General features: G+C 37.8%; 1 protein-coding gene across 8 annotated transcripts in view; it reads left to right on the forward strand.

The window, feature by feature from the left end:
• The window catches only part of FAM184A (family with sequence similarity 184 member A), a 74761-nt gene that overhangs the window by 23126 nt on the left and 36266 nt on the right, over positions 1-15369 (forward strand). For all 8 annotated transcript variants that reach the window (XM_066179326.1, XM_066179328.1, XM_066179327.1 and 5 more), the window contains exons 2-5: positions 3481-4335; positions 8142-8277; positions 11301-11482; positions 12124-12321. In XM_066179326.1, coding sequence (XP_066035423.1) covers positions 3481-4335; positions 8142-8277; positions 11301-11482; positions 12124-12321 — 1371 coding nt within the window. The remainder of the gene's footprint in view (positions 1-3480; positions 4336-8141; positions 8278-11300; positions 11483-12123; positions 12322-15369) is intronic.

Genomic DNA, 15369 nt, shown 5'->3' on the forward strand with positions numbered 1-15369 from the left:
TACAAACAGTGTGGAACAAAAGTTGTTGTTTGTATTTCATGTAGCTCAAAATACCTCAGAGCTAGCAAAGGGACTATCTTGCTTCATCTTACCACACAGAACATAACTAAACAATCCAATAATTACTGGTATGACCAAGGTTATTGCTGTTACTGGTAATAACTTACTCTGTTGTAGTTCTTCAGACCAATACACAAGTATTTCAGTAGATTCTTCTTAATTATCTTACTCTTTTATATAAAAAGTATTGGCTGGCAATGTCAGTGTCCCTTTAGAGAATATGGCTCTGTCTGTCCCTCTGAAATTATATGCTGATTGAAAATTCAGTAAAGCATGATTTTTTTTTTCCCTGTCATGTGATAAGAATTGCTGTGTGCAGTTAGAGTAGACCTGGAAAAATATGAATTACTCAAATAAGCAGTTTATGGTTCTTAGTATTATGAAGTTGTACTGAAAAAGCTGCTGGTGTTTTTTAAAGCATTTTTTAAATCATTTACAGACATGCTTAGCTGGAGTTTGTGCTCTCATTTAAAAATAGAAAGTGCAAAACTTGTTTTATCTACCTACATCCAATGTTTGCAACCTTACTGTTTTTCAGTTTTTAGAAGCTTACTTGAGAGGAACTATTTGTATTAGCTAGAACTTTGAATGTATTCATTTGCTCCAAGGTACTTCAATTTCTGCTTGCATTTCACTGAGGTGCTGTTAAGTTGCTTTTGCTTCAGTTAGTGCAGACTTTTTTCCCTGTGTTCCTATATTAATACAGTGCATCAAATTCTCAAAGATAAAATCTGATACAGCTATTCCATTTCTTTAAAAATACTGAGGTTTATAGTAATTTGATGGAGCTGGAATTCAGGCTGCTAAAAGGCATATGTTATCTCCAAAGTTTAGTTGCATACATTTTATTTTTACATTTCCCAAAAGATATGAATGCCCTTCATTTAGGGAACGAGTTGTGCTTGAATTTGAGTTGAATTTGTTGCTGTTCAGTGCTTTTAGTAAGGAGGAAGTCAGTGATGAGAATTTAAAGATATCTTCCAAATGTGGCATTGCACATGGATTTATTTTTCACTTGGAGTTTTCAGTGAGGTTTCCACTGCTAAATCATAATACCCTTGAAAATGCTTTGTAATTTATGCTTTCTGCAGATCGTAGTGCTGCTTAACTTGAGACTGGAATGCTGCCCGAAGAGAGAAATATTATGGCGCTTCTGTGCGCAAGGACAAGAGTCAAGGGCTGTTCTGAGTGTGGGATTTGACCTAGTGTTCTGCAATTTCTTATTATAATGACCTGGTCCTAAGCGTGAGATTTATTTTTTTATAGTACCTTTTGAATTACATTGTCTAACTCTAACCAGAAATAAGGCCTATTCATGCAAGAGAGTGCACATAGCATTTAGAAAAACCTCAAACCCTCCATTTTCAAGTCATTTTTGAAATGAACAAAGAAGCTAAATACTGGACACCACTAAACCAACAGGGAAGCAAACCCTTGGGATCCAATAGCTGAGACTGTTTGTTGGTAACAGGAGGAAGATGAAAGCTTTAGTGATGCCAACAGTAACTTCTGATCACAAAGACAATACGAATATAAGAGGTTTAAACCTTGGGTGAAGGGCATTTCAGTGATAGTTGTGATTTGGAAATAAATACTGGTTTTGATAATGGAATTGCATGTGGTTTAGTTACAATTTTTTGCAACGCTTTGGTAGAGTTTGAGTCTCTCTGTACCATGAAAGTCCTTCAAAATAGGATTTTTTTTTTTTTTAATCTGTTGAGGAAGAAAGCCAAAAGTGTCTGTGATATCTGCATATATGTAAGTAGTACTAAAACCAAGTTTCCAAACCTATGGAAAACCTGGGTTTTTTCTCTTTCATTAAATAGCAAGTACGTATGTTAAAAAACTTAATTAGAAAAAGCTAATAAGTTTTTTGTGATATTTTTAAGTTAATTCCTTGCTATATAAAGATAAGTGAGGCTGGGGGATTTGGGTTTTTTGCATCTAATGCTGTTTCAAAACTTTTCAATTGTAATCTAAAGCCTGTCCTTTTGGGATTTCATGGCTCAGGTAACAGAATGAGGTATGTTGTTTCCAGCATAAAATTTAGAATAAAGTGTCTGGACTTTCATTCAAACAAACAAACAAACAAACGAACACCATGGCCAAAGTCTTGAATCTGCTCTTTCACGTATGTGAACTCTTTTGAGCTTTGTAGCTCATCTGAACACTTGACTGTAGACACTTCTTCTAGTCTCTGGCGCATAGAGGCTTTTGCTTGGTGTCAGGAGAGCAATTTTGTGCTGCCTTCATATTTCCCAGCCTTGAGGGCAAGCCAGCAAAAGCTTGCCTGGTTCAGTGCTGATGGAGGACTGGTCTAGGTTCTGTACTCAGTGAAAAAAGAAAATCCTCTGCTGCTTCTTTGTTGTTGTTGCTTCTAGTTAATTTTTAAGATATGCAAGTTACACTAATCAGAAGACTTTTTTTGTTCAGATGTGTTTTATAGCTCTGCTGCCTGTATATCTAGGACGTGTGGGGATTATTGCTGGAGTTCTTGAAGCAAAAGATTTCATTTACTCCACCTATTGCATGAATAGTTTATTCACTGATATATGCAGATACAGACACGCATACTTACATGCACTTCCTAGTTGAAAACCAAGATGATGATCTACTATGTTGTGGTGCAGTTGCAACATCCCTTAGGATATATTGGGTTATCTTAAAACTTTGATTGAATGCTGGTGGTTTTGCTGCTTTCACAGCCTTCTAGAACTGCTTACCTCCCTGGGCTCCCCAGATTGCTGGCTGCCCTGCCCCTAACTTTCCTGTTCAGCTGACTTACTAGCTGGGGACTTGGTGAATTTATGTAGTGAGGGACCTTAGACCTTAGGATACACAGGATGTTTACTAGATAAGTGAAATTGTATCTGTGCAACCGTCAAGATTACAATCCAAAGTAAGTAGTGTTTGCATTTTAGATATTTCTGAAATAAAATATTTAGGATCATGTAGCGTTTGAAAAGGAGGGATCTGAGATATGGTTTTTGTTCCAGTTTAATTTCTTTTTGTGATATATACTCTGTGTTATTTTCCAACAGAAGACTTCTTCAATTATTTTTTTGTCAGTGCTTTGAACTATTTTAAATAAATTTGGTGTGGGGGGTTGCATTTTTTAAGTGTGCTTTTCCCCCCAGTGTATTTACAGCCACAACGTGGATATGAAGACAAAGCTTTCATTAGGAAAATTAGGGGTTTAAGGAGAAGAGAAAAACTACTCTATAAGATGTGTAAGTATATCATGACTAATACCACATTTATTCAGCTACATCCTTAATAACATTTGGTGTCTTATTTGTATGATGAAAGCAAGCCAGATTGGTGAAGTAGCTTTCAGAGTACCTAGGTATGTTTTTCTTAGGATTTTACAGATAACCAAAATGTCTTTTCTCTTAATACAATATTATTTCATGTTTGCAGGTAATATATGCTTTGAACACTAAAAATGATGAACATGAGGCAGCTATCCAAGCCCTTAAGGATGCTCATGAAGAAGAAATCCAACAAATTCTTGCCGAGACCAGAGAGAAGATCTTGCAGTATAAAAATAAAGTCGCAGAAGAAATGGATCTCAAGAGAAAGATTCAGGTTTTGGAAGAGTCACTGGAAGATCACAAAAAGATGAAACATCAGGCCTTGACAGAATTTGAAGCATATAAGGATAGAGTTGAAGATATGCAGCTTTGTGCAGAAGCTCAGCATGTCCAACGTGTAGTGACCATGTCAAGGGAAGTAGAAGAGATCAGAAAGAAGTTTGAGGAAAGGCTACGAAGTTTCATACAGTTGCAAGTACAGTATGAGAAGGACAAGCGTACCGCTCTGGAAGACTTAAAAGCTGCTCACAGGCTTGAAATCCAGGAACTTCTGAAGACTCATCAGAGTCAGAATGCTACTTTAAGTAAGGGGCAAGAGAAACTGGAGGAATTGCATAGACTGGAGCTGGAAGACTTGAACAATAAAGTTGAAGAGTTAAGGCTGGAAAGAAAAAAGCTCATTGAGGACTATGAAGGCAAACTCAGCAAAGCACAGTCTTTCTATGAACATGAACTTGACTCTTTGAAAAGATCTCAGCTTTTTACAGCAGAAAGTCTACATGCTTGCAAAGAGAAAGAAGTGGAGCTAAGAAAAGAATTTCAGAACCAGGAGAGTATGTTACGGAAGAATCTGGGGAAGCTTAAAACTGAATTGCAAATGGTCCAGGATGAAGCTGCCAGTCTACGGGAAAAATGCCAAAAACTTCAGGTGGCTCTTGGTACTGCAGAAAACAATGTTCAGGTGAGACTGATGATATGTTGTTCCCAAGACTGAATTTTCTTTTCCTATAGAAGCAGTCTTTCCGTGTGGCTATTAGATAGAAGTTATTGGAGAGTTTAAACTTAATTTTCTATCACTTATACTTGCTTGTCATCTTCTTCAAGGTTTTTTCATTTATTTCTACTTTAAATGTAATTGTTTAATTAACAATATTTTCACAAATGGCAACTGGAATACTGCACACTCTTCCAGTAGGTTACTGGGTTTGGCTCAGGTAGAGTTAATTTTCTCCATAGCAGCTTGTGGGGTGCCATGTTTTGGATTTGTGTTGGAAACAGTGTTAGTAGTTCAGGATTGGTTTAGTTATTGCTGAGCTGTGCTTAGAGAATCAAGGCCTTTTGGGCTTTTCACCCCACTCTTCCAGTGAGGAGGCTGGGGGTGTGTGAGGAGCTGGAATGGAGCACAGCCAGGACAGCTGACCCCGAGTGACCACAGGGATGTTCCATATCATACGACATAATGCTCAGCATATAAATCTGGGGGAAGAAGGAAGGAGTGGTGGCATTTTCCTTCCCAAGGCACTGTTATGCCTGATGGAGCCCTGCTTTCCTGGGGACAGTGAATGCCTGCCTGCCCATGGGAAGTGGTGAATGAATACCTTGTTTTACTTTGCTTGTGTGTGGCTTTTGTTTTATCTGTCAAACAGTCTTAATCTCAACCCACAAGTTTTCCCACTCCTACCCTTCCAATTCCCTTCCCTGTCCCACTTTGGCAGTAGTGAGCAAGTGACAGTGTCATACTTAGCTGCTTGCCAGCTTAAACTCCAACAGTTTTATTTAGTGTGTTGGCTTGATCCTGGCTGCATGCCAAGTGCTCACCAAAGCTGCTCTATCATTCTTCTCAGCTGAACAGAGGAGAGAGATTGTAATGAAAGGCTTCTGAGTTGAGATGAGAAGAGGGAGAGGTAACTCATCAGTTACCATCATGGGCTAAAGAGACTTGACTTGGGAAAAATGAATTTAATTTATTACTAATCAAATCAAAGTAGGATAATGAGAAGTAAAACAAATCTTAAAAGAGCACTTTCTCCCCACCCCTTCATCCTTCCTGGGCTTAATTTTATTCCCAGTTGTCTAACCTTTTTCCCAACATTGATGCAAGGGGATAGTGAAGGGGGCCTGCAGTCACTTCATCACATGTTAGGCCGCTTCTGCAAGGGTCTTCAGGGGATGAGTTTATGGAAAGCTGCAGTGAAGGTGAAACCAGTTGTGTGTTGATGATTCCTGCAGTAATTTTGTTCCCAAAGAAGAGGAAGAGTCTACTATAGTATCTGCAGCAGATTTTAAAGTCAGGTCCTACTCTGATCATTGTGGATGAGTTGGTCAGATGCATAATCTCACCACATCTGGTGTCTCTTTCACTACACATCCTGTACAGTGTTTTCCCCAATTCTTTCTTCTGCTTTAGTTTCTGAAATGACTCTCTACTATTTCAATAACTTGAATTATAAGAAATCTATATTTCCTTTTGAACCAGAATAATATTTTCTTTTCCTTCCTGCACAGCTAGAACACATTACACTATCCAAGATAATGCTATTGTGAATCACTACATCAGATTTAAGGCATAATAAAAGTTTAGAATCATAGAACTATAGAATAGTTTGGGTTGGAAGGGACAGTAAAGATCGTCTAGCTCCAAACCCTCTGCCACAGGCTGGGGTACCTTGCACTAGACCAGCTTGCTTAGAGTGCCATCCAGCCTGGAACACCTCCAGGGATAGGGGGTCCATGACCTCTGTGGGCAACCTGTTCCAGTGCCTCACCACCCTCACAGGAAAGAATTTCTTCATCATATCTAATCTAAACTTATGCTTCTTCAACTTAAGGCAACTCCCCCCTGTCAAAAGTCTTTTTCCAGCTTTCTTTTAGGCCTTCTTTAGATACTGGAAGACCACTCAAAGGTCTCCACAAGAACCTTCTCCAGGCTTTCAGCCTGTCTTGATAGGAGGAGTGATCCAGCCCTGTGATTGATTTAGTGGTCTCCTCTTGACTTTTACCAATAGGTCCTTGTCTTTCTTGTATTGGGGCCCCCACACCTGGACACACAGTAGTGCAGGTGAGGTCTAGAAAGAGCAGAGTAGAGGGACAGAATCCCCTCCTCTGACCTGTTGGCCATGCTGCTTTTGATGCATCCCAAGATGCGATTGGCTTCCTGGTCTTTGAGTGCACATTGCTGAGTCATATTGAGTTTTTGTCTGTCTTGGTTTGGGAAGACAGGTATCTGTCAGGTAATAATAAAAAAAAACCAAACAAAAAAACCCAAACAACTGCAGTTTCCTTTGGAATGGAGAGTGTAAACTCCCTCCTCCGCCCCCTTTTTTTTTCTTTTTCAATTATAAATTACAATCAGAGGCTCTTAGGCAAAGATTTGGGAAATAGGAATAGCAGTTCTTTACTGGTATGTATTACAAAGCAAACAAACACAAAAAAAACTTCACTAAACAACTACAGCATTAATGACAAACGACAACAGTACCAAGAACCTTGAGGGCTTTGTTTCACAAAACCCAGGGCAGTTTGGTTTCGGTGTTCCTGCAGGATTTTCAGAGCACCAAGCTGAAACAGTGGAAAAGTCCCGGGCTGGTAGCTGGGATGACAGGGTGTCTCGGAAGGCAGGGGCAGGATGTCTCGGCAGCGCAGGGGGTGCAGGGTCACGCTGTAGCAAGAGGAGCAGCGCCGAAGAAGCCGAAGGCGAGGCAGAACCGGCCCAGCTCCCGCGGGTGCCGGAGAAAGCTCAGGATTCAGGCCGAACCAGTGATAGTAGATTTCCCAGGACTGGATCCCTCTGGCCACAGTGAAACTCTTCCAGCCAGCAACAGCCTTTCGCCGGAATAAGAAGAGCCCCATCTGCCTCGAGCTCTGTGTTTTACCTACATTATCTCCCCCTTCCACCTTTGTCCACCTCTTTGTTTCGGTTAAGTACTCTCAAGTATCCAACACTTGGTCTCCTTGGTAACTTATGGGGAAAAAATTCTTTAGAGAAAGAAGGAACAAACTTAACCCTCAACATTGTCCCAGAGTCCTTCTCCCCAGGGCTAGTCTCCCCCCAGCCTGTACTTGTGCTTGGGATTTCCTCAACCCAGGTGCAGGACCTTGCACTTGGCCTTGTCGAACTCCATGAGGTTTGCACAGTCCCACCTCTCAAGGTGCCTCTGGATGACATCCCTTCCCTCCAGTGAGTCAACTGCACCACACAGCTTGGTGTCATCTCAAATGTGCTGAGGGTGCACCCGATATCACTGCCCATGTTGCTGAGAAACATGCTTAAAAGTGCTGGTCCCAATTGAGACCCTCGGGAATGTTTGGTATAACTAATTGTTCAGCTCTCATTTTATGTATCTCCACGCTTAATTTGAGTCAGTAGTAAACACTCAGAGTTGAAATGGACACTGAACTAAACTGCTGTGAACATATAATGTGTTCTTTAATGTGAAAAACTCTCAGATACCAGAAATCAGGTTTCTCAAGTTGAGCCGCAAACTCCGTGGACCATTTAATATTTTTTTTCATATACCTTTTTGAATGTTGTCGCATTTCTCTTTGTATTACTGTCATGCCATGTACCCACTATTTTGTTCTTCAGAAAGTATTTTTGGAACATTGCATATAATACACAATGAATATGGCAATAATATTGCACTATTTCAGCTTTTGTGTGAATAAAACTTGTTTGTTGAAAGATCTCTTCTGTACCTTTTAATCTTATGCTCATTTAAATTGACATGATTGTATATGGTGCTTACAGGTATTATGTGTTTCTCCTAGGTTCTTCAAAAACAGCTGGATGATGTGAAGGAGGAGGAGATGTCATTGTTAAGCAAACACAAAGAAGTGGAAAGCGAGCTTGCAGCTGCTAGAGAGCGCTTACAGCAGCAGGCCACTGATCTTGTTCTCAAAGCCAGTATGTATGTCAGTAACTTAATCTGGAAACAAACTTCATCCTTTTATTCTAGCCTTTTCTTTTTCTGTCAGCCTCATGCAGGTTTAGAGTGCCTAAAGACTGTTTAATGCTTTCTGTAGAATTTTCCAACAAGTTTTGGGGTTTTTTAAACTTTTTTGCTATTGCATGCACTGTACTTTTCTTTTTTGTGCACTCATTTTTCTAAATGCTGTACTTTGTATGGCATTTGCATATCTTCCAGGCTTTAGAGCTGCACTTATACAGAACAATTCTGCTCTGTATCTATTCTCCACGTAGTAACTGAGACATGCTTCCTGTTCTTCCACCTTTTTTTCAGTTGTCTTTTCTTTTTGCTGATGCTGTGGTGCTTTGCATTATACCTGCTGTCAAGATTTGCAGCTTATTGAATAATAAATCCTTCAAAGTTTTCTCTATAGCTGTTTTCTTTGCTCTTTTGTAGTTGCTGGCATGTGGAAAGGCACAAAAAATAGCTTAAGACCTGACTGTACACATTCAGGTTTCTTTTCCTTCTTTGGCTTTGTCTCTCTGGTGTGCTCAGTAGTAGGCATGGGCCCCAGTACTTGAACTTGGACAGCTATACAATAGGTAGGGTCTTGAGCTTAAAAAGGGGCCCCTGGCTTATCTTTGGCCTTGTTGTACTAGACCAATTACAGCAATTCCTGATTGTTTTCCACACAAATTAGCACAAGCCCAGGAGTAGTCTAGACCATATGTTAGAACGGTATAGTGACCAGCAGGAGCCCAAGACTGCAAGGTCCTATTAGATCAAATAGCTAAAAGGAACAGGCTTGCTGCTGAGAGTATGTAAAATGGGAATCTGACCCTCCAAAAGGTGTTTTGTGAGGCATTCATAGAAAAATTCATGACTGTATGAGAGCCCTGTTCCCATACATTCTAAACCTGTTGCTGTTCCATTCCTTAGGCAGAAGCATGGGAGGGTTTCACCAGGCCACCTCAAATGGAGTGGAAATAACTACCCAGGCTTTTTTTCTGTACTACTGATGGCATGGAGTCAGCTAGCCTGTGGTTGAGGCCAGCCCTGGCGTCCTCTGGCACTGGGGTTTTCAGCTTTACCAGAAGTCCCAGTGTGTCTGTGCTGTTGCCAAGCTCAGTGGTATTGTCAGCAGTACATCTTTGTTTTATAGCGCATTGCTGTGCAGCAAGAACAAGGACCCCTGTTTGCAGTGGTGCTGCCAAGCCATTGCTGCCATGTGTTGTAGTTGGTTGCCAGCCTGTTTGGAAATGGTTTCTGACACTGGCCCACTGCCATCTCCTTGATTTTTCAGCTCACACTGTCAAAAATCCTTCCTCAAAGAAGCGGAATTCTTGTACTTAATTAACATAAAAAATGTTTACTCATCATATTGCAATTTTAGAACACTATTGAGTCTCTTTTGGGCATTTAAAATATTCTTCTTCCATTTATCCTGAGATTCCCAACTTGTAAGGAAGGTGCTGCATTTTATACCTTTTCCATAAAGCATGAGGAATGGGAAACCCGTCTTGTGTGTTGGTATTGCTAGGACAAAAGCTCTAGATCACTGTGTGTGTGTGTGTTTACAATGAAATATGTATGACATACTTGTATGAAAAACTGAAAATTCTTGTATTATTATTTTTCTTGTTAGATTATTTGGTTTGAAAATACCTTTCTTAAATGCCTGAAATTTTGAAATAAGGATTTTTAAAAAATGTTACAGAACCTAAGCATACCCATTGTCCTAAGTCTTCGTTTTCAGTTTTACAAACAAAAATGTTAAAATAAGTTTTAGAATTTTCCACGGCTTAGTACAATTAGAGATGTGCATTTTTAATGAAATTACTATTAATTTTAAGGCATTTTTAATTTTCAAATTTTATTATATATCTCGTGGCTTTTCTCTTCACATCTGTGTCCACAGGCAACAAAGGATAAAACAGTTTACTTTTTGGAACATCTTGCTTTTAACAACAAATGGAAATGAATCATGAAGCTTAATGATTTTGTCATGTGAGAAACAGCATACACTCCACATTCATAGCTATTCCTTAGTGACTCAAATTTAAAAAGCAGTGCTCTGTTATAAAACTGAACTTTCATTAAATCTGTCATTTTTGAAGGTTATAACAAAATGAGAAGGGAAACAATAGTCTTTCCCAGAGATTACAGAAAACAGTAGGAAATTATTCTGAGTAAGCAATACCTCTCATCTTTCAGTTGGACCAAACTAGAAGTATCCTCTTTCTAAACAGTCTTCTATTCACTCCAAAGCCTCTCCCAAAATAACAGAAATTTCATTGCTTTAGTCAGTTACCTGCAATAATATATACATCAAGAAGAACAGACAGAAATTTCTGAAGTCGTAAACATTTGTCAACTGGTTGTGTGAAGGACAGATGATTATACTGTGTAGTTTGAAATTTTACTTCTTTTGGTTTTGTTTTTCCAAAAATATATATAAAGAAATTAAAAGGAAGCCTCCAACCTGCAAGGATTTAGATCATACTTTACTATAGAGAGAGTTTTGTTTTATTTTTTAGTCATAATCCCTTTAGCAAAATAAAGTGTAATTCCATAAGTTTTACAGCAGATAAAGCTATGTATCTAGTGTGCCAGCTAAATTATGAGTTTGATAAAACAATGGCATATTTATATTTAGACATCAATGTTCTGCTTGCTGCTGTCTATCTTATAGATAGAAATATGCAGGTTTAGGTGGGATCAGTTCTTGAGTGTTCTTAGAATTGTCTACTTCTGCTTTCCTTTGGGAGTCAACATGCAACTTTGAACGAGAAAAAATGAAACAAAAGAAGCCCCAGCACCAAGTGCTCTACTGTTGTTGGGCATTTTACAGTAAAACTAAACAAGTGGGAAGTGAAGAGGAATATAAGTATTTCAGTGAGGACAAGGGGCATCCATATGCAAGCTTCCACTAGATTTGTACTATCACTGCAATATGAATGTGCACTTCAATTGCATGAAACCAATGCTATGAGGTTTTAAAGAGCTGTTTTGTTTTTAGGTCACATTGGAATGCTCCAAGCTACTCAAATGACTCAAGAAGTTACGATCAGAGACTTGGAATCAGAAAAGTCTAGATTAAAGGAAAAATTGTCCCAGCTGGAAGAGGAAAGAAATTTATTACAAAGCAAAACACAGAGTCTGGATGAGCGACAAAGGCAGCAAATTCTGGCATTGGAGAAGGTTAAACAGCTTATTGGCTTTAGTTGAATAAAACCAAAAAAATTAGTATTCTCAGAAAAAAAATTATGCTCTAATTTTTGTTTGATATGACCAGAATAGAACCAGTATGTTTCAAATATATCTCATGTAGCAACAAAGAATGACTAATGTAGAGTGTAAAGTGAGATGAGAGGGAAGTCAGATGAAATGTTCAGACTGCTTTGTACAATCTTTTAACAATTTCATTTGATGTATGACTTTTTGTATATATGCCTAGTATCTAAATTTTCTGAGGAAGGACAAATATGAAATGATTAAAAAGCAGTTTAAAAAACCATGTGCTGAAAATGCATTGAACATGTTTGAAAACCCTAAACAGAAATTCTCCATAGGTTTGATACGGATTGTTGTTTTCCCAGATTAAATGAGGAAAAAATAGTTCTTTCATACATATGTATTGTTTTGCATGGATCTTTTAAAATTACCTTTTTGGTTACTGAATCGTGTAGTCAGTGCTTAGTGTTTGCTCAATTTCTTTCAAATGGAAGTTGGGTTTTTTTTGCAGATTTATAGTCATCAGTATTGTTTTTGTATTTTTTTTTTATTCCTACTGTTCAGATTTTTTTTACTATTGAATAGATTTCTTTTCCTGTACTTTATAGAAAGTAAATGAAGCAAGGGAAACACAACGTGAGTATTATGAGAAGGAGCTGGTAAAATTACAAGCAAGATTGGAAGGAGAGGCTGCACAGTTAAAGGAGGCTCATTCCAAGACCTTAGAAGAATTGGCATGGAAACACCATACTGCAATTGAGGCTGCACACAGTAATGCTAACAAGGATAAGAAGAAACTGCAGATGGTATGTTCTTATTTTCTTAGTGATCACATGAAAAGCAACTGTTACAGTTTGCATCTTGTACTGCATGGTTTTATTTTATGGCAAATTGAATTCGGAATTACCTGCAGGTGTCTGAAGAAACCTCTTAGCCTTTAGAAAAAACCAAATATCTTGGGAAAAAATAAAGCACTTGTACTGTCATTTGTCTGCATACAGAAGAGAAATTCTCCATTTATACAATGTATTTTCAAGTATATAATATTTTTGTTTTCATGGGATTTCTGACCCATATTCAGAAGGGTTGTTATATCAAGACCAATTCTTCTGAAGGACATGAAAGATTTTATTATTATAACATTTATTTTAAATTTTCATTGACAATACAGAAATACAGAAAGATAATTTATTAGGACTTGGCTATATGTGTAGTCAGAAGATGACAACAGCTGTTCTGAGCTTGCATCATAAAATTATGTACTGCACAACACCTCACTCTCCAACAACTATACGTTTACCTTTGACTGGAATCCTGAAACTTAAAGGCTTTTTTTTTTGTTTCACAAATCTGTCCTTTTCTTTCTCAGGATGAGAGACCCATTTTTGAATTATTACTTCCTAATCTGATTGTATGTGTGTTATACACAAATTTTGCCTTACACTGGAAATACAGGATTAAGTATTTAATTCATGGCTTTGGTATATTTCTTTTGATGTATTTACAGGAAACATACCAAGGAACATGGTTGTAGTTAGTGATGTGCATGTCAGACAGATTTGGTTTGTCTTTGTAAATTTTTCTACCTGTGTGTTGCTTCTTAGTTCAATTTTTAATATATCTAAAATATTTTTTGTCACCCAGTAATTGAAGCATTTCTCAAAGACATATATGCATCTGATCTTTCAGGTTTTCTTTCTTTAAAACTTTAAACATGCCTGTTATTAAGACAATGTCTCTTGGGGTTTCTGGGTATAGTTTTCTTTCAGTAAGATGTGGGGTTCTTTTTCTTTTCTTTTGTTTGTTACTAAAATAATGTGGAGAATAAAAAAAAAGGACATCACAAACTTTTTCTCTTAAATCATTAATCTAGTTTAAACAGGGAACACCTCTCTAAGTGTGAGAAATGTGAAATGATTCTAACAAGGAAAACTCAGCTATGAAGAGACGCTAGGATCAAGATGTGAATCTTAATCAGATTTCACTGGTCTTTAATCTAATCAGATTTCACTGTCTCCTCTGTCAAAGTTGTCTCACTAAGCATGTGTTGTGGTGATCAAGTAATCCAAGGCAGAAAACAGCCAAGCTTAAATGAGGAGAGTTGAATTTTGTATAAGGAAGAAGCATGGTACCAGGAGCCTTGGGATAGAGGACATGAGGATTCATTGGGACTGGAAGCCTGGGAAATGCATCTGGGGAACAGAAGAGAATTCAGCAGAATCAGAGTAGGACTAAAAAAATAGCTCAAATATTTTTTTGCTTCAGTATTTCCATCTATAAAATGAGCTGTAAAAATGGCATCAGGAGGATTATGAAAATAGAGTTGCTAATAATTTTGCAGTACTGCACAGCTGTACTGACAAGTATCATCAGAAAAATAATTACTCTGTTATCAGAATAGGGTCTAAATAGCACCAGTGGAATTTTGCAGACAGCAGATTTCAGCAGGAACAAGACAAATTGATCAAGTTTCCCTGTGCAAGGAGCATTTTTCCCACGTGTTGACTCATGCAGACCCAGTGAAGAAGGCAGGCCCTTCTTATGTTGTTTAGTGATGTGTTAGTGACAGTGTAACCCTTTGTGTATCACTCTGTCCAGCTTCTACCAGGAATGAAGGGATTGTGCAAGGAGTGTAGACAGGAAATGTTTATTGCCTACCACATACCCTAAAGCAGTGCTAGAACTAACAAGCTGTTTAATGTGCTTACCACCCCCTGCAAAACACTTGAGGCGTCTTTGAGTTTGGATGAGGAAAGCTTGACCTCTGTTGCTTCTTGGAGTTGGCTGGGTGTCACTAAGTTGCTGTCTTGCACCAGGAAACTTTGCATTTCCTTAGGATTTATATCTTTTAGTGACTGTTTTTTCCTCTTTAATACTTTAATTCTTTCTCTCTCTTTCCCCAGTTTTACCAATACTTTCAGTTGCACTTTTTGTTTTAGGCTGGCTCTGGTCTATGTATTTTCATGGCTGTTTCTGAGATGGTACTGATTTTTCAGAAACCTGAGCCCAGGTCTGCACAGAGGCACTGAATCAATGCTGAGCCTTGCATTTCAACTGAGCCCCTAGGAAGGAGTTAATAAAAGAGCCTCTAGCTCCATAGAAAACCTTGCAGCCTTGTATGGCATGACTCTGGAGCACCTTGCTTGACAACCATAATTATCTTCACTAAAAGTTTGCAGTATTATGAGTTTAATAGTGTATTTCACTGAAATATGTAATGAAACTCTCAAATTTAACATGTTTCCTTTAGAGTATTTTGTGAATGAAATTGTTATTCTGAAAATGTATTCTGAATATTAATGAAGCTGAAGTATATATTTATAATTTTCCTTAAAAATATAAAAGTTTCTAACATTTATATGTATATATATATACACACACAGATTATAGGCTTATGTGAGAGAAATATAATTCATCCAGCAGTTATTTTGAGAATTTGGCTATTACACCATAAAAGTTGAATGAAAACGGGGGTGTTACTTGATTCTTTCCACATCGTTAAACTTGAGAACTAATTTCTGATCTCTTTTGGTTCTACATAAATTTTATAGATATATGTTGTGGGGCTTTTTTTTTAATTTATTGTAACATTGTGAAGAACTTCACAGAGCTCAATCTGTATTTTAAGATTTACTCCTTCCTTTAGGGATTATTTGTAGGAAATATATGGGTAAAAGCAGATTTATCAGTGTAATTTTATAAAAAAAGAAAATTTTTTTTTTCAACTCAGACGGAAAAACTGTGAAAGTAGATGTAGTTTTAAAGCTTTTGATAACTGAGAAGTAATTGAGAGGAAAGTTCTGTTTGTCTTTATTTTATGATTAATCAAGGATGTTAAATTATAAAATTAAATG

Source organism: Chamaea fasciata, unplaced genomic scaffold, assembly GCF_029207755.1.
Source record: "Chamaea fasciata isolate MVZ Bird 193981 ecotype frontalis unplaced genomic scaffold, bChaFas1.0.hap1 SCAF_3, whole genome shotgun sequence".
Classification (NCBI taxonomy): domain Eukaryota; kingdom Metazoa; phylum Chordata; class Aves; order Passeriformes; family Sylviidae; genus Chamaea; species Chamaea fasciata.